Below are 20,431 nucleotides of genomic sequence, written 5' to 3' on the forward strand. Positions count from 1 at the left end.
TGCACTACTTTTAAACAGAGTAGTGCACTATATAGGGAATAGGGTGTCATTTGGAACACACCCCAAAATGTATGTCAGTGGTGAAGTGGTAGAAACATCCAAAAACATTGGCTTTCCAAGAGAATGTTCCAGAACTGCCAGATAGAAAAACAATGTGCAACCTTCTTGTTGTACGGTTCCAGACTCTTGATGACACGGGTGATCCCGAAGTCGTAGTTCCCCTTGGCACAGTACAGGGTCCTGGAAGAGAGATATAAACCCTATTAACACAATATAGGGTCCTGGAAGAGAGATATAAACCCTATTAACACAGTACAGGGTCCTGGAAGAAAGATGTAAACCCTATTAACACAGTACAGGGTCCTGGAAGAGAGATATAAACCCTATTTACACAGTACAGGGTCCTGGAAGAGAGATATAAACCCTATTTACACAGTACAGGGTCCTGGAAGAGACATAGAAACACTATTAACACAGTACAGGGTCCTGGAAGAGAGATATAAACCCTATTAACACAGTATAGGGTCCTGGAAGAGACATAGAAACACTATTAACACAGTACAGGGTCCTGGAAGAGAGATATAAACCCTATTAACACATTATAGGGTCCTGGAAGAGACATAGAAACACTATTAACACAGTACAGGGTCCTGGAAGAGAGATTTAAACTCTATTAACACAGTACAGGGTCCTGGAAGAGAGATATAAACCCTATTAAGACAGTACAGGGTCCTGGAAGAGACATAGAAACACTATTAACACAGTACAGGGTCCTAGAAGAGACATAGAAACCCTATTAACACAGTACAGGGTCCTGGAAGAGAGATTTAAACTCTATTAACACAGTACAGGGTCCTTGAAGAAAGATTTAAACCCTATTAACACAGTACAGGGTCCTGGAAGAGACATAGAAACACTATTAACACAGTACAGGGTCCTGGAAGAGACATAGAAACACTATTAACACAGTACAGGGTCCTGGAAGAAACATAGAAAAACTATTAACACAGTACAGAGTCCTGGAAGAGAGATTTAAAGCCTATTAACACATTATAGGGTCCTGGAAGAAACATAGAAACACTTTTAACACAGTACAGGGTCCTGGAAGAGACATAGAAACACTATTCATTAACACAGAGTAGTGTAACAGAACCTGTCAATGTAACCAGTGATGTAGTGGTAAAACAATAGGTGGGTAAACTGAGTGAAGTAACGGCTCCCTATACTTTCAATGCATTTTGCCCCCGAAAGGTGGGTGAAAGGAGTTTCTGTAAGTTCCCCCTCCACTACACCGCTGAAGGACTTCACCATGTAAATCCAACTCACCCTATAACCAGGTTGACTATACAGAGGTGGAAGACTTTCTTATCAGGGTCGTCGTAAGAGATCTGCTCTTCCTCCTTCTCAATCTTCCTCATCAGTTCTTCAGCCTGAGGAGAACAGGGTTACAGGAACAGTGGTGGGCTCAGATGTTTCACTGTATTTTATACTGTACACTCACTCACTCACTCACTCACTCACTCACTCACTCACTCACTCACTCACTCACTCACTCACTCACTCACTCACTCACTCACTCACTCACTCACTCACTCACTCACTCACTCACTCACTCACTCACTCACTCACTCACTCACTCCTACCTCTTCGTTCTGGCTGGTCATGATATAGGAGACACACAGGTTAGCAAGCACAACAGCACTGACATTCAGGATCTGGAGAGGGGGGGAGAAGAGAGAAAGAGAAGGGGGGTGAGAGAGAGGGGGAGGGAGAGAGAGAGAGAGAGGGGGGAGAGAGAGCGGGGGAGAGAGAGAGAGAGAGGGGAAAGAGAGAGAGGGGGTGGGAAAGAGAGAGAGAGCGAGCGAGAGAGAGGGGAAGGGAGAGAGAGAGAGGAGAGAGAGAGAGAGAGAGGGGAAAGAGAGAAGGGGGTGGGAGAGAGAGAGCGAGCGAGCGAGAGAGAGGGGAAGGGAGAGAGAGAGAGGAGAGAGAGAGAGAGAGAGGGGGTGGGAGAGAGAGAGGGGGGGAAGGGAGAGAGAGAGAGAGAGAGGGGGAGAGAGGGGAAGGGAGAGAGAGAGAGGAGAGAGAGAGAGAGAGAGAGAGAGGGGAAAGAGAGAAGGGGGTGGGAGAGAGAGAGAGCGAGCGAGAGAGAGGGGAAGGGAGAGAGAGAGAGAGAGGGGAAAGAGAGAGAGGGGGTGGGAGAGAGAGAGGGGGGGAAGGGAGAGAGAGAGAGAGAGAGGGGGAGAGAGAGCGAGAGAGGGGAAAGAGAGAGAGGGGGAGGGAGAGAGAGAGAGGGGGGGAAGGGAGAGAGAGAGAGAGAGGGAGAGATAGAAAGAGGGGAAAGAGAGAGAGCGGGTGGGAGAGAGAGAGAGGGGGTGGGAGAGAGAGAGAGGGAAAGAGAGAGAGATCAGTCAGAAGGACACTTTGGGAGAAGGACAGACCTGCGTTGGTAAACTGTGGATGTTCAACACTTCATCACTCCAGAAACACTAAAGTATCATGCAGAGATGAGACACAGCATTCAGAGCATCCCTAATGGCACCCTATTCCCTACATAGTGCACTACCTGGGACCACAGTGCTATGGGCGATGTGCAAAATTAGTGCACTTTGTAGGGAATAGGGAACCATTTGGGACTCGACCACGGTGTGAGACTGGCCACTGCATTCAGAGTCACTGCACTCTGCCACCAGGGGTGAGACTGGCCACTGCATTCAGAGTCACTGCACTCTGCCACCAGGGGTGAGACTGGGGTACAGGGACGTGGGTGTGTGCGTGTTACCGAGGGTTTACGTTGGCAGGGACACTCCTGTATATTACAGTGTTCCAGCTATGTAGCCAGCAGGGGAATGGGAACAGAGACAGGTTTCATTTCAACAGCAGCATGACATCACCAGACCTCCTATTCTCCTGTAGTCTATATGACTATGGTCAACAGTAGTCCATTACAGGGGTGTTCTGAACAGAACAATTGTCTATGGTCAACAGTAGTCCACTACAGGGGTGTTCTGAACAGAACTATAGACTATGGTCAACAGTAGTCCACTACAGGGGTGTTCTGAACAGAACTATAGTCTATATGACTATGGTCAACAGTAGTCCACTACAGGGGTGTTCTGAACAGAACTATAGTCTATATGACTATGGTCAACAGTAGTCCACTACAGGGGTGTTCTGAACAGAACTATAGTCTATATGACTATGGTCAACAGTAGTCCACTACAGGGGTGTTCTGAACAGAACTATAGTCTATATGACTATGGTCAACAGTAGTCCACTACAGGGGTGTTCTGAACAGAACTATAGTCTATATGACTATGGTCAACAGTAGTCCATTACAGGGGTGTTCTGAACAGAACTATAGTCTATATGACTATGGTCAACAGTAGTCCACTACAGGGGTGTTCTGAACAGAACTATAGTCTATATGACTATGGTCAACAGTAGTCCATTACAGGGGTGTTCTGAACAGAACAATAGTCTATGGTCAACAGTAGTCCACTACAGGGGTGTTCTGAACAGAACTATAGTCTATATGACTATGGTCAACAGTAGTCCACTACAGGGGTGTTCTGAACAGAACTATAGTCTATATGACTATGGTCAACAGTAGTCCATTACAGGGTGTTCTGAACAGAACTATAGTCTATGGTCAACAGTAGTCCATTACAGGGGTGTTCTGAACAGAACTATAGTCTATATGACTATGGTCAACAGTAGTCCACTACAGGGGTGTTCTGAACAGAACTATAGTCTATGGTCAACAGTAGTCCATTACAGGGGTGTTCTGAACAGAACTATAGTCTATGGTCAACAGTAGTCCATTACAGGGGTGTTCTGAACAGAACTATAGTCTATGGTCAACAGTGGTCCACTACAGGGGTGTTCTGAACAGAACTATAGTCTATATGACTATGGTCAACAGTAGTCCATTACAGGGGTGTTCTGAACAGAACTATAGTCTATATGACTATGGTCAACAGTAGTCCACTACAGGGGTGTTCTGAACAGAACTATAGTCTATATGACTATGGTCAACAGTAGTCCATTACAGGGGTGTTCTGAACAGAACTATAGTCTATATGACTATGGTCAACAGTAGTCCATTACAGGGGTGTTCTGAACAGAACAATATAAGGTGGGCCGTGTACATTCAAATGGTATTACACAGTGCCTTTGGAAAGTATTCAGACCCCTTGACTTTGTCGACATTTTAGTACGTTACAGCCTTATTCTAAAATTGATTAAATTATTTTTTCTAAGATTAAGACATTTTTGCTAATGTATTAAAAAAAAAAAAAAAATACATAGATATTTAGCCCCTTTGCTATGAGACTCGAAATTGAGCTCAGGTGCATCCTGTTTCCATTGATCATCCTTGAGATGTTTCTACAACTTGATTGGACTCCACCTGTGGTAAATTCAATTGATTGGACATGATTTGGAAAGGCACACACCTGTCTATATAAGGTCCTACAGTTGACAGCGCATGTCAGAGCAAAAACCAAGCCATGAGGTCGAAGGAATTGTCCGTAGAGCTCTGAGACAGGATTGTGTCGAGGCACAGATCTGGGGAAGTGTACCAAAAACATTTTGCACCATTGAAGGAACCCAAGAACACAGTGGCCTCCATCATTCTGAAATGGAAGATGTTTGGAACCACCAAGACTCTTCCTAGAGCTGGCAACCCATCCCAACTGGGCAATAGGGGTGAAGGGCCTTGGTCAGGGAGGTGACCAAGAACCTGATGGTCACTCTGAAAGAGCTCCAGAGATCCTCTGTAGAGATGGGAGAACCTTCCAGAAGGACAACCATCTCTGCAGCACTCCACCAATCAGGCCTTTATGGTTGAGTGGCCAGATGGAAGCCTGTGAAGCATGGTGGTGGTAGCATCATGCTGTAGGGATGTTTTTCAGCGGCAGGGACTGGGAGACTAGTCAGGATCGAGGGCAAGATGAACGGAGCAAAGTACAGAGATCCTTGATGAAAACCTGCTCCGGACTCAGGACCTCAGACTGGGGCGAAGGTTCACCTTCCAACAGGACAACGACCCTAAGCACACAGCCAAGAAAAGGCAGGACTGGTTTCGGGACAAGTCTCTGAATGTCCTTGAATGGCCCAGCCAGAGCCCGGACTTGAACCCGATTGAACATCTCTGGAGAGACCTGAAAGTAGCTGTGCAGCGACGCTCCCCATCCAACCTGACAGAGCTTGAGAGGATCTGCAGAGAAGAATGGGAGAAACTCCCCAAATACAGGTGTGCCAAGCTTGTAGTGCCATACCCAAGAAGACCCGAGGCTGTAATCACTAACGAAGGTGCTTCAACAAAGTACTGAGTAAAGGGTCTGAATACTTATGTAAATGTACATTTTTATAAATTAGCAAACATTTTTTTAAAAAACTGTTTTTGCTTTGTCATTATGGGGTATTGTGATGTCATTATGGGGTATTGTGATGTCATTATGGGTTATTGTGATGTCATTATGGGGTATTGTGATGTCATTATGGGGTATTGTGTGTAGATTGATGAGGGAAAAAAACGAATCCATTTTAGAATAAGGCTGTAACGTAACAAAATGTGGAAAAAGTAAAGTGGTCTGAATACTTTCCAAAGGCACTGTATGTAATCCCTCCCTCCCTCCTGTCCCTCGTCCTCCCCCCATCTCTCTCCTTCTCTATTTAACTCACGTTGTCATAGTGTTTCTTAACGATGGGTTCGTAAAAGCCGATGGCTTCCTTGTACTTGTTCTCCTGCATGAAGAGAACGTGAGCCACGTTGAGCTTCCAGGTGTCGTGTTCATTACAGAACTCCACCGACTTACGGAAGATCTTCTCAACCATTTGGTAGTTCTCCCTGTTCCAGTAGATCTTAGCCTGGGCCATCAGAACTGGGATGTACCTACAGGACAGGACAACAGTTATATACCAGTTATATACCAGTAGATCTTAGCCTGGGTTATCAGCACTGGGATGTACCTACAGGACAGGACAACAGTTATATACCAGTTATATACCAGTAGATCTTAGCCTGGGTTATCAGCACTGGGATGTACCTACAGGACAGGACAACAGTTATATACCAGTAGATCTTAGCCTGGGTTATCAGCACTGGGATGTACCTACAGGACAGGACAACAGTTATATACCAGTTATATACCAGTAGATCTTAGCCTGGGTTATCAGCACTGGGATGTACCTACAGGACAGGACAACAGTTATATACCAGTTATATACCAGTAGATCTTAGCCTGGGTTATCAGCACTGGGATGTACCTACAGGACAGGACAACAGTTATATACCAGTTATATACCAGTAGATCTTAGCCTGGGTTATCAGCACTGGGATGTACCTACAGGACAGGACAACAGTTATATACCAGTAGATCTTAGCCTGGGTTATCAGCACTGGGATGTACCTACAGGACAGGACAACAGTTATATACCAGTTATATACCAGTAGATCTTAGCCTGGGTTATCAGCACTGGGATGTACCTACAGGACAGGACAACAGTTATATACCAGTTATATACCAGTAGATCTTAGCCTGGGTTATCAGCACTGGGATGTACCTACAGGACAGGACAACAGTTATATACCAGTTATATACCAGTAGATCTTAGCCTGGGTTATCAGCACTGGGATGTACCTACAGGACAGGACAACAGTTATATACCAGTAGATCTTAGCCTGGGTTATCAGCACTGGGATGTACCTACAGGACAGGACAACAGTTATATACCAGTTATATACCAGTAGATCTTAGCCTGGGTTATCAGCACTGGGATGTACCTACAGGACAGGACAACAGTTATATACCAGTTATATACCAGTAGATCTTAGCCTGGGTTATCAGCACTGGGATGTACCTACAGGACAGGACAACAGTTATATACCAGTTATATACCAGTAGATCTTAGCCTGGGTTATCAGCACTGGGATGTACCTACAGGACAGGACAACAGTTATATACCAGTAGATCTTAGCCTGGGTTATCAGCACTGGGATGTACCTACAGGACAGGACAACAGTTATATACCAGTAGATCTTAGCCTGGGTTATCAGCACTGGGATGTACCTACAGGACAGGACAACAGTTATATACCCATGATATACAGTGGCGAGACAAGCTACCAATCAGACAGGAGAATACTCAATAGGGGCGGGGTCTACTCACTTCTCCACCATCTCATCGTAGTCCTGGAGGGTCTTCTTCAAGGCTTCATTATCACGGGCTAGTCTGGCTTCCTGTACCTTAGAGACAAAGATTACACACAGGTTACGGGCTAGCCTGGCTTCCTGTACCTTAGAGACAAAGATTACACACAGGTTACGGGCTAGCCTGGCTTCCTGCACCTTAGAGACAAAGATTACACACAGGTTACGGGCTAGCCTGGCTTCCTGTACTTTAGAGACAAAGATTACACACAGGTTACGGGCTAGCCTGGCTTCCTGTACCTTAGAGACAAAGATTACACACAGGTTACGGGCTAGCCTGGCTTCCTGCACCTTAGAGACAAAGATTACACACAGGTTACGGGCTAGCCTGGCTTCCTGCACCTTAGAGACAAAGATTACACACAGGTTACGGGCTAGCCTGGCTTCCTGTACCTTAGAGACAGACTACACACAGGTTACGGGCTAGCCTGGCTTCCTGTACCTTAGAGACAAAGATTACACACAGGTTACGGGCTAGCCTGGCTTCCTGCACCTTAGAGACAAAGATTACACACAGGTTACGGGCTAGCCTGGCTTCCTGCACATCAGAGACAAAGATTACACACAGGTTATGGGCTAGCCTGGCTTCCTGCACCTCAGAGACAGACTACACACAGGTCACAGACTATGGATGCTTTATGTTGTTCTCTCCAATAATAACACAGAATAGTCTTATCACTGTATCCTGAACCGTTAAGGGGAAAACGTGATGTCATTCTGTAAAACACATGACTGATAGCAATTTAAAGCTATAAAGGTTAAACAGCACCAATGTGACCAGATCAGAGAAATGACTGGGCTGTAGAAGGCTTGGAAAAGGTAAGCTTTCATCCGAAATGGCACCCTAGTGTCACGCTCGCTATCTTCGAACTCCCTGTCATAAATAAGCCGAGGCGCAGCGTGCCGGTAATTCCACATCCTTTATTTAGAAGTGAAACCGAACCAAAAAATAAACAGGATAAACAGAAAGAAACATGACGTTCTGGGGCTGCTCAAAGGCAGCTACACAAAAACAAGATCCCACAACTCAAGGTGGGAAAAAGGGCTGCCTAAGTATGGTTCCCAATCAGAGACAACGATGGACAGCTGCCTCTGATTGGAAACCACGCTCAGCCAAAACAATTAAATAGAAAAACTAGATTGCCCACCCCACTTCACACCCTGACCTAACCAAACTAGAGGAAAATAAACGTCTCTAAGGTCAGGGCGTGACACCTAGTCCCATAGTGCCCACCCCACTTCACACCCTGACCTAACCAAACTAGAGGAAAATAAACGTCTCTAAGGTCAGGGCGTGACACCTAGTCCCATAGTGCCCACCCCACTTCACACCCTGACCTAACCAAACTAGAGGAAAATAAACGTCTCTAAGGTCAGGGCGTGACACCTAGTCCCATAAGGCTCAACTCAAAAGTAGTGCACCATATAGGGAATACACTCTTAGGGGGAAAAAAGGTGCTATCTAGAACCTATAAAAGGGTTCTTCGGCTGTCCCCAAAGGAGAATCCTTTGAAGAACCCTTTTTGGTTCCAGGTAGAACCTTTTACACAGAGGGTTCTACAATGAACCAAAAAGAGTTCTACTTGGAACCAAAATGTTACGTTCTGACCTGTAAAGGGGTTATTTGTTATTGTAGTTTGGTCAGGACATGGCAGGGGGTGTTTGTTTTATGTGGTTCGGGGTTTGTTGGGCTATGTGACTATGTAAGAGGGGTGTTTGTTTAGAGTGTTTCGGGGTTTGTTGGGCTATGTTCCTGTTAGTTCTAGTCTTTCTATGTCTATGTTTAGTTAATGGGGTTGACCTTCAATTGGAAGCAGCTGCTCCTCGTTGCTTCTAATTGAAGGTCTTATTTAAGAGGGGTGTTTTTTCTATGGGATTTGTGGGTAGTTGTCTCCTCTTTAGTGTCTGAGCACCTGACAGGACTGTTAGTGTCGTTCGTTTGTTTTGTATAGGTGATTTGTTTGTTTTTCCTTCTTCACATTAAAAAGAAGATGAGTATACACGTTCCCGCTGCGTTTTGGTCTGATCCTTACAACACCCGTTACACAAAAAGGGTTCTTCAAAGTATTCTCCTATGGGGACAGCCGAAGAACCCTTTTGGAACCCTTTTTCTAAGAGTGTAGAGTTCCATTAGGGACGCAGGCTAAAGCTAATAAACAAGCTGGTGGCCTGAGAGAGCAGAATGGAAGAATGTAACCTGTAGGGCCTCGGACGAAAGTAAAGGAGAATGAAAGAAAGAAAGGGAGGAGAATGGAAGACCAAATAGATGAGAGAAGGATGACAACAGGATAAACAGACAACATGAACAGGATAAACAGACAACATGAACAGGATAAACAGACAACATGAACATGATAACAGGATAACCAGACAACATGAACAGGATAACAGGATAACCAGACAACATGAACAGGATAACAGGATAACCAGACAACATGAACAGGATAACAGGATAACCAGACAACATGAACAGGATAACAGGATAACCAGACAACATGAACAGGATAACAGGATAACCAGACAACATGAACAGGATAACAGGATAACCAGACAACATGAACAGGATAACAGGATAACCAGACAACATGAACAGGATAACAGGATAACCAGACAACATGAACAGGATAACAGGATAACCAGACAACATGAACAGGATAACAGGATAACCAGACAACATGAACAGGATAACAGGATAACCAGACAACATGAACAGGATAACAGGATAACCAGACAACATGAACAGGATAACAGGATAACCAGACAACATGAACAGGATAACAGGATAACCAGACAACATGAACAGGATAACAGGATAACCAGACAACATGAACAGGATAACAGGATAACCAGACAACATGAACAGGATAACAGGATAACCAGACAACATGAACAGGATAACAGGATAACCAGACAACATGAACAGGATAACAGGATAACCAGACAACATGAACAGGATAACAGGATAACCAGACAACATGAACAGGATAACAGGATAACCAGACAACATGAACAGGATAACAGGATAACCAGACAACATGAACAGGATAACAGGATAACCAGACAACATGAACAGGATAACAGGATAACCAGACAACATGAACAGGATAACCAGACAACATGAACAGGATAACAGGATAACCAGACAACATAGGAAGACAGAGAGAGAGGAGACTGGAAGATTGTAACCTGTTTGGTCAGCTTGCGTAGTTGATCTGTCAACTTGGCGTTCATCTCATCAAACTTCCTGAAGGCCTGCGTTGCTCAAACACAACAGAGACATGATCAGAGACAGGAATAAATACCTAAGAATGTACAAAGAGCAGCAACGATGACACAGGACTTTAAAGTCTCTGTATTATAGAGGACTGGTTCATTACATTGTGGAACATTCAGGTAGCACTGGCTTTTAAAGTCTGTATTATAGAGGACTGGTTCATTACATTGTGGAACATTCAGGTCATTGGCTAAAACATGAAACAGAAATATATGTGAGTAGTAGTGGTGTGTTTAATGCTACAGAAGGCTGATGCTAGTAGAGAGTGATTGGTACTAAGGAGAAGGTAGTATAGAGTGATTAGTACTAGTAGGCAGTAAGTAGTATAGTGTGATTATTACTAGGGAGTAGGTAGTATAGTGTGATTAGTACTAGGGAGTAGGTAGTATAGGGTGATTAGTATTAGGCAGTATAGGGTGATTAGTATTAGGCAGTAGGTAGTATAGTGTGATTAGTACTAGGCAGTAGGTAGTATAGGGTGATTAGTATTAGGCAGTAGGTAGTATAGGGTGATTAGTATTAGGCAGTAGGTAGTATACCGTGATTAGTACTAGGCAGTAGGTAGTAAACAGTGATTTGTATATAGTGATTTGCAGTAGGCAGTAGGTAAAATACAGTGGTTAGTACTAAGGAGTAGGTAGTATACCGTGATTAGTACTAGGCAGTAAGTAGTATAGTGATTAGTACTAGGCAGTAGGTAGTATACAGTGATTAGTACCGCTGGCTACGTCCCTTCCATCTTCAGTTGCACCCCTTCTCAAAAAACCAACACTCGATCCCTCCGATGTCAACAACTCCAGACCAGTATCCCTTCTTTCTTTTCTCTCCAAAACTCTTGAGCGTGCCGTCCTTGGCCAGCTCTCTTGCGATCTCTCTCAGAATGACCTTCTTGATCCAAATCAGTCAGGATTCAAGACTGGTCATTCAACTGAGACTGCTCTTCTCTGTGTCACGGAGGCTCTCCGCACTGCTAAAGATAACTCTCTCTCCTCTGCTCTCATCCTTCTAGACCTATCTGCTGCCTTTGATACTGTGAACCATCAGATCCTCCTCTCCACCCTCTCCGAGTTGGGCATCTCCGGCACGGCTCACTCTTGGATTGCGTCCTACCTGACAGGTCGCTCCTACCAGGTGGCGTGGCAAGAATCTGTCTCCGCACCACGTGCTCTCACCACTGGTGTCCCCCAGGGCTCAGTTCTAGGCCCTCTCCTATTCTCGCTATACACCAAGTCAATTGGCTCTGTCATATCCTCACATGGTCTCTCCTATCATTGCTACGCAGACGACACACAATGAATCTTCTCCTTTCCCCCTTCTGATAACCAGGTGGCGAATCGCATCTCTGCATGTCTGGCAGACATATCAGTGTGGATGACGGATCACCACCTCAAGCTGAACCTCGGCAAGACGGAGCTGCTCTTCCTCCCGGGGAATGACTGCCCGTTCCATGATCTCGCCATCACGGTTGACAACTTCCATTGTGTCCTCCTCCCAGAGTGCTAAGAGCCTTGGCGTGACCCTGGACAACACCCTGTCGTTCTCCGCTAACATCAAGACGGTGACCCGATCCTGTAGGTTCATGCTCTACAACATTCGCAGAGTACGACCCTGCCTTACACAGGAAGCGGCGCAGGTCCTAATCCAGGCACTTGTCATCTCCCGTCTGGATTACTGCAACTCGCTGTTGGTTGGGCTCCCTGCCTGTGCCATTAAACCCCTACAACTCATCCAGAACGCCGCAGCCCGTCTGGTGTTCAACCTTCCCAAGTTCTCTCACGTCACCCCGCTCCTCCGCACACTCCACTGGCTTCCAGTTGAAGCTCGCATTTGCTACAAGACCATGGTGCTTGCCTACGGAGCTGTGAGGGGAACGGCACCTCCGTACCTTCAGGCTCTGATGAGTCCCTACACCCAAACAAGGGCACTGCGTTCATCCACCTCTGGCCTGCTGGCCCCCCTACCTCTGCGGAAGCACAGTTCCCGCTCAGCCCAGTCAAAACTGTTCGCTGCTCTGGCACCCCAATGGTGGAACAAGCTCCCTCACGACGCCAGGAAAGCGGAGTCAATCACCACCTTCCGGAGACACCTGAAACCCCACCTCTTTAAGGAATACCTGGGATAGGATAAAGTAATCCTTCTAACCCCTCCCCCCCCAAAAAAGATATAGATGTACTATTGTAAAGTGGTTGATCCACTGGATATCATAAGGTGAATGCACCAATTTGTAAGTCGCTCTGGATAAGAGCGTCTGCTAAATGACGTAAATGTAAATGGAGTACTAGGCAGTACAGTCGTGGCCAAAAGTTTTGAGAATGACACAAATATTAATTTCCACATATTTTGCTGCTTCAGTGTCTTTAGATATTTTTGTCAGATGTTACTATGGAATACTGAAGTATAATTACAAGCATTTCATAAGTGTCAAAGGCTTTTATTGACAATTACATGAAGTTGATGCAAAGAGTCAATATTTGCAGTGTTGACCCTTCTTTTTCAAGACCTCTGCAATCCGCCCTGGCATGCTGTCAAACAACTTCTGGGCCACATCCTGACTGATGGCAGCCCATTCTTGCATAATTAATGCTTGGAGTTTGTCGGAATTTGTGGGTTTTTGTTTGTCCACCTGCCTCTTGAGGACTGACCACAAGTTCTCAATGGGATTAAGATCTGGGGAGTTTCCTGGCCATGGACCCAAAATATCGATCTTTTGTTCCACGAGCCACTTAGTTATCACTTTTGCCTTATGGCAAGGTGCTCCGTCATGCTGGAAAATGCATTGTTTGTCACCAACCTGTTCCTGGATGGTTGGGAGAAGTTGCTCTCGGAGGATGAGTTGGTACCATTCTTTATTCATGGCTGTGTTCTTAGGCAAAATTGTGAGTGAGCCCACTCCCTTGGCTGAGAAGCAACCCCACACATAAATGGTCTCAGGGTGCTTTACTGTTGGCATGACACAGGACTGATGGTAGCGCTCACCTTGTCTTCTCCGGACAAGCTTTTTTTCCGGATGCCCCAAACAATCGGAAAGAGGATTCATCAGAGAAAATGACTTTACCCCAGTCCTCAGCAGTCCAATCCCTGTACCTTTTGCAGAATATCAGTCTGTCCCTGATGTTTTTCCTGGAGAGAAGTGGCTTCTTTGCTGCCCTTCTTGACACCAGGCCATCCTCCAAAAGCCTTCGCCTCACTGTGCGTGCAGATGCACTCACACCTGCCTGCTGCCATTCCTGAGCAAGCTCTGTACTGGTGGTGCCCCGATCGCGCAGCTGAATCAACTGAATTAACTAGGAGATGTACTAGGTAGCTTGCTGGACTTTCTTGGGCGCCCTGAAGCCTTCTTCACAACAATTGAAGCGCTCTCCTTGAAGTTCTTGATGATCCGATAAATGGTTGATTTAGGTGTAATCTTACTGGCAGCAATATCTTTGCCTGTGAAGCCCTTTTCGTGCAAAGCAATGATGACGGCACGTGTTTCCTTGCAGGTAACCATGGTTGACAGAGGAAGAACAATGATTCCAAGCACCACCCTCCTTTTGAAGCTTCCAGTCTGTTATTCGAACTCAATCAGCATGACAGAGTGATCTCCAGCCTTGTCCTCGTCAACACACACCTGTGTTAACGAGAGAATCACTGACATGATGTCAGCTGGTCCAATTTGTGTCAGGGCTGAAATGCAGTGGAAATGTTTTTTGGGGGATTCAGTTCATTTGCATGGCAAAGAGGGACTTTGCAATTAATTGAAATTCATCTGATTCATTCAAATTCATTGATCACTCTTCATAACATTCTGGAGTATATGCAAATTGCCATCATACAAACTGAGGCAGCAGACTTTGTGAAAATTAATATTTGTGTCATTCTCAAAACCTTTGGCCACGACTGTAGGTAGTATACAGTGATTAGTACTAGGGGCGGAGTCAGGTAGTACTGAGCGGAGTCGGATTAGTACTAGGGAGCAGGTAGTATTCAGTGACTAGTACTAGGCAGTAGGTAGTATACAGTGATTAGGACTAGGCAGTAGGTAGTATACAGTGATTAGTACTAGGGAGCAGGTAGTATACAGTGACTAGTACTAGGCAGTAGGTAGTATACAGTGATTAGAACTATGCAGTAGGTAGTATAGTGATTAGTACTAGAGAGTATGTAGTATAGTGATTAGTACTATGCAGTAGGTAGTATAGTGATTAGTACTACAGAGTAGGTAGTATGGTGATTAGTACTAGTAGGGAGTAGGTAGTATAGTGATTGGTACTAGAGAGTAGGTAGTATAGTGATTGGTACTAGAGAGTAGGTAGTATAGTGATTAGTACTAGGTCGTAGGTAGTATAGTGATTAGTACTAGGTCGTAGGTAGTATAGTGATTAGTACTAGGTCGTAGGTAGTATAGTGATTAGTACTAGTAGGGAGTAGGTATTATAGGGTGATTATTACTAGGGAGCAGGTAGTATAGGATGATTATTACTAGGGAGCAGGTAGTATAGAGTGATTAGTACTAGGGAGTAGGTAGTATAGGATGATTATTACTAGGGAGTAGGTAGTATAGGGTGATTATTACTAGGGAGTAGGTAGTATAGGGTGATTATTACTAGAGAGTAGGTAGTATAGTAATTAGTACTAGGTAGTAGGTGGTACAGGGTGTAAATGGTGTGTAGTAGTTGTGTTTTGTTGTTACCTCCTCTGGAGCTGTCTGGCAGGTCAACATGGCGTCCAGAAACTCATACAGATACTGGAACGTAGAGACCACATAGATCAACTGTTTTATTACATAGCAGGAGAAAGAGGACCAGAAAATGAATTGGGGATGTGTGGCAAGAACAGGACTTTTCAGGAGAAATATAGAGGCCTTTCAATCCCACATGGAAAATGGAATGTGGACTTCACTTCAGGGTCAGACTAACATGTATGATTTTGAAGTAAACTATCCCTAGTGACTGACTGTAGGGATGTAGTATGAAAATATAGGACAATGAAAGGGACCTGTGGTTCTTACCGGGGTGAGGAACTTGTAGGTGAGGTGTGCATTCTCTGCCATCACATCAGCAGCCAGGTCAAAATACTGAGAGAGAGAATAAAAGGAGAGAAAGAGTGAGAGTGAGTGAGTGTATAGTAGATATACAGAAGTAGAGTACAGTATAATAGTAGAGTAGAGTACAGTATAAAAGTATAGTAAAATAGTACAGTACAGCATAATAGTACAGTATAATAGTAGAGTACAGTATAATAGTAGAGTACAGTAGAGTACAGTATAATAGTAGAGTACAGTATAATAGTAGAGTACAGTATAATAGTATAGTACAGTAGAGTATAGTATAATATTAGAGTACAGTATAATAGTAGAGTACAGTATAATAGTAGAGTATAGTATAACAGTAGAGTACAGTATAATAGTAGAGTACAGTATAATAGTAGAGTACAGTAGAGTACAGTATAATAAAAGAGTACAGTATAATAGTAGAGTACAGTATAATAGTAGAGTAGAGTACAGTATAATAGTAGAGTACAGTAGAGTACAGTATAATAGTAGAGTACAGTATAATAGTAGAGTACAGTATAATAGTAGCGTACAGTAGAGTACAGTATAATAAAAGAGTACAGTAGAATATAGTATAATAGTAGAGTACAGTAGAATATAGTATAATAGTAGAGTATAGTATAACAGTACAGTATAATAGTAGAGTACAGGATAATAGTACAGTATAATAGTTGAGTACAGTACATTATAATAGTAGAGTACAGGAAAGTACAGTATTATAGTAGAGTACAGTATAATAGTAGAGTATAATAGAGTACAGTATAATAGTAGAGTACAGTATAATAGTAGAGTACAGCATAATAGTAGAGTACAGTAGAGTACAGTATAATAATAGAGTACAGTAGAATATAGTATAATAGTAGAGTACTGTATAATAGTACAGTATAATAGTAGAGTACAGTATAATAGTAGAGTACAGTATAACAGTACAGTACAGGATAATAGTACAGTATAATAGTAGAGTACAGTACAGTACAGTATAATAGTACAGTATAATAGTAGAGTACAGTATAATAGTAGAGTAGAGTAAAATAGTAGAGTAAAATAGTACAGTATAATCGAGTACAGTATAATAGTAGAGTACAGTACAGTATAATAGTAGAGTACAGTATAATAGTAGAATACAGTATAATAGTAGAGTATAGTATAATGGTAGAGTATAGGATAATAGTACAGTATAGTATAATAGTAGAGTACAGTATAATAGTAGAGTACAATATAATAGTAGAGTACAGTATAATAGTAGAGTACAGTAGAGTATAGTATAATAGTAGAGTACAGTATAACAGTAGAGTACAGTATAATAGTAGAGTACAGTAGAGTACAGTATAATAGTAGAGTACAGTAGAATATAGTAGAATAGTAGAGTACAGTAGAATATAGTAGAATAGTAGAGTACAGTATAACAGTACAGTACAGGATAATAGTACAGTATAATAGTAGAGTACAGTACAGTATAATAGTAGAGCACAGTAGAGTGGAGTATAATAGTAGAGTACAGTATAATAGTAGAGTAAAATAGTAGAGTATAGTATAACGAGTCGAGTACAGTATAATAGTAGAGTATAGTATAATAGTAGAGTACAGTACAGTATAATAGTAGAGTACAGTATAATAGTAGAGTAGAGTAAAATAGTAGAGTACAGTAGAGTACAGTATAATAGTAGAGTACAGTATAATAGTATAGTATAATATAGTAGAGTACAGTATAGTATAATATAGTAGAGTACTGTATAATAGTATAGAATAATATAGTAGAGTACATTATAATAGTATAGTATAATATAGTAGAGTACTGCATAATAGATTAATATAGTAGAGTATAGTATAATAGTATAGTACAATGTAATAGTATAATATAGCAGAGTACAGCAGAGTATAGTAGAGTACAGTATAATTGTATAATATAGTAGAGTATAGTACAATATAGTAGACTACTGTATAATAGTATAATATAGTAGAGTGCAGTAGAGTATAGTAGAGCACAGTATACTAGTATAATATAGTGGAGTACAGTAGAGTATAGTATAATATAGTAGAGTACTGTACAATGGTATAGTATAGTACAGTATAATAGTATAATATAGCAGACACAGTAGAGTATAGTAGAGTACAGTATAATATAGTAGAGTATAGTATAATATACTATAGTACAGTAGAATACCCTACCTCATATTTGCAGTATAGTAGCAACAGGTTTCCGAAGGTGACCGGGGGGAAGGGGATCTGCTGCAGGAGGAAGGCCAGTTTCTCAAAACCCTCCGATGGTTTTTTATCCATGTTCATCAGGGCCTGGTTGTGGAGCGTCACTGGGTCCAGCTCCTACAAGACAATAGACATGTGTAAATAACAATTTGTTCTTAACTAAGTTGCCTAGTTAAATACAGGATCAAATAAAAAATAAAAGGATATTTCATTGTCCATTGGTTAGAAGGAGAATGTCTCCACACACAGTAGACACTATACAACAGCTTTCTGTCTGACAGAGTGCTGCTGTTCTCATGATCCCCATCAGTGTGTGAGTGTTGATATAGATGGTCACTAGAGGGCAGCACCCACTGAGCCACAGATAGAGATGTACCTTACAGCACCACTGTCTCCAACCTACATGTGTGGTAGGGCTGACATATGTACACACACAAGTACACACACACACACGCACACACAGTACCTCCTCTGATCTGGGCGGCATGTCAGTCAGGGCCTCCTGAGCAGCATCACCTGGAGACAGACAGACAGACAGACAGACAGACAGACAGACAGACAGACAGACAGACAGACAGACAGACAGACAGACAGACAGACAGACAGACAGACAGACAGACAGACAGACAGACAAGAGGTTAGACCTAGAGTTGCAACTTGCAAAACTCTGGTACCGTTCTGGTAAAATAATGGTACTCAATGGCAGCTTTGTATACCATGTGGAATGATAGCACAAACAGTTCTGATACCCAGGCTAGTGGCAGCCTGGTATACTATGAGTACTGACAGTTTTTCAGCTGGCACTCTATGACAGCCTGGTATACTACGAGAACTGACAGTTGTTCAGGGAAAGGGGCCCGGGGAACAGTGTTTGGCGCACGGGGAACAGCGGGTTAACTGCCTTGTTCAGGGGCAGAACGACAGATTATTATCTTGTCAGCTCGGGGATTCGATCCAGCAACCTTTCAGTTACTGCTACCTGCCGCCAGCCTGGTATACTACGAGAACTGACAGTTTTTCAGCTGGTACTTTATGACAGCCTGGTATACTATGAGAACTGACAGAATACTAGTCTATCACAGTACACCCCCTGGACAGAATACTAGTCTATCACAGTACACCCCCTGGACAGAATACTAGTCTATCACAGTACTAGTCTATCACAGTACACCCCCAGGACAGAATGCTAGTCTATCACAGTACACCCCCTGGACAGAACACTAGTCTACCACAGTACACCCCCTGGACAGAATACTAGTCTATCACAGTACACCCCCTGGACAGAATATTAGTCTATCACAGTACTAGTCTATCACAGTACACCCCCTGGACAGAATGCTAGTCTATCACAGTACACCCCCTGGACAGAATACTAGTCTATCACAGTACCCCCCCCTGGACAGAATACTAGTCTATCACAGTACACCCCCTGGACAGAATACTAGTCTATCACAGTACCCCCCCCCCCCTTGGACAGAATACTAGTCTATCACAGTACCCCCCCTGGACAGAATACTAGTCTATCACAGTACACCCCCTGGACAGAATACTAGTCTATCACAGTACACCCCCTGGACAGAATACTAGTCTATCACAGTACCCCCCCTGGACAGAATACTAGTCTATCACAGTACCCCCCCTGGACAGAATACTAGTCTATCACAGTACCCCCCCTGGACAGAATACTAGTCTATCACAGTACACCCCCTGGACAGAATACTAGTCTATCACAGTACCCCCCTCTGGACAGAATACTAGTCTATCACAGTATACCCCCTGGACAGAATACTAGTCTATCACAGTACCCCCCTCTGGACAGAATACTAGTCTATCACAGTATACCCCCTGGACAGAATACTAGTCTATCACAGTACCCCCCCTGGACAGAATACTAGTCTATCACAGTACACCCCCTGGACAGAATACTAGTCTATCACAGTACCCCCCCCCCCTGGACAGAATACTAGTCTATCACAGTACCCCCCTCTGGACAGAATACTAGTCTATCACAGTACCCCCCCCCCGGACAGAATACTAGTCTATCACAGTACACCCCCTGGACAGAATACTAGTCTATCACAGTACCCCCCCCTGGACAGAATACTAGTCTATCACAGTACACCCCCTGGACAGAATACTAGTCTATCACAGTACCCCCCCCCCCTGGACAGAATACTAGTCTATCACAGTACCCCCCCCCTGGACAGAATACTAGTCTATCACAGGGCTTTAGACTCCAATCTATCTCCTTAATGCTGAGAGTCAAGCAGAGACGCATCAGGTCCCATTTTTACAGTTTTTGTTATGACTTGGCCGGGGATTGAACTCCCAACCCTCCAATCTCAGGGCGGATACTCTAACCACAAGGCTCTGAATGTACTCACAGTTTTTGAGCTGGTATTCTATAGCAGCCTTGAGGTTGAAGCCTTCTATGAGGGCGGTCTCATGTAGGATCAGGGTGTTTCCAACACTCCTCACATCAATGCCCTCTGTCGTCATGCCAACGCTCAGCTCTGGATGACGAGAACACACACACACACACACACACACCACACACACACACACACACACACACACACACACACACACACACACACACACACACACACACACACACACACACACACAGGATGGTCAGGGGAAAACATGGATGAGAAGGAGGGTCACTAAGGGAAAACCCCAACAGAATGATCAGGTATCTAACTAA

General features: G+C 43.7%; 1 protein-coding gene across 3 annotated transcripts in view; it reads right to left on the reverse strand.

The window, feature by feature from the left end:
* The window catches only part of LOC106601992 (intraflagellar transport protein 70A), a 31,227-nt gene that overhangs the window by 5,175 nt on the left and 5,621 nt on the right, over positions 1 to 20,431 (reverse strand). For 2 of the 3 annotated variants that reach the window (XM_082972952.1, XM_082972950.1), the window contains exons 7-17: positions 20,109 to 20,237; positions 18,191 to 18,240; positions 17,689 to 17,841; positions 15,478 to 15,543; positions 15,160 to 15,213; positions 10,400 to 10,465; positions 7,173 to 7,249; positions 5,686 to 5,896; positions 1,644 to 1,715; positions 1,327 to 1,430; positions 162 to 240 (exon numbers count right to left, since the gene is read on the reverse strand). In XM_082972952.1, coding sequence (XP_082829078.1) covers positions 162 to 240; positions 1,327 to 1,430; positions 1,644 to 1,715; positions 5,686 to 5,896; positions 7,173 to 7,249; positions 10,400 to 10,465; positions 15,160 to 15,213; positions 15,478 to 15,543; positions 17,689 to 17,841; positions 18,191 to 18,240; positions 20,109 to 20,237 — 1,061 coding nt within the window. The remainder of the gene's footprint in view (positions 1 to 161; positions 241 to 1,326; positions 1,431 to 1,643; positions 1,716 to 5,685; positions 5,897 to 7,172; positions 7,250 to 10,399; positions 10,466 to 15,159; positions 15,214 to 15,477; positions 15,544 to 17,688; positions 17,842 to 18,190; positions 18,241 to 20,108; positions 20,238 to 20,431) is intronic. The other variant, XM_082972951.1, reaches the window with a different exon arrangement.

Source organism: Salmo salar, chromosome 03 (genome assembly GCF_965601325.2).
Source record: "Salmo salar chromosome 03, fSalSal1, whole genome shotgun sequence".
NCBI classification, from domain to species: domain Eukaryota; kingdom Metazoa; phylum Chordata; class Actinopteri; order Salmoniformes; family Salmonidae; genus Salmo; species Salmo salar.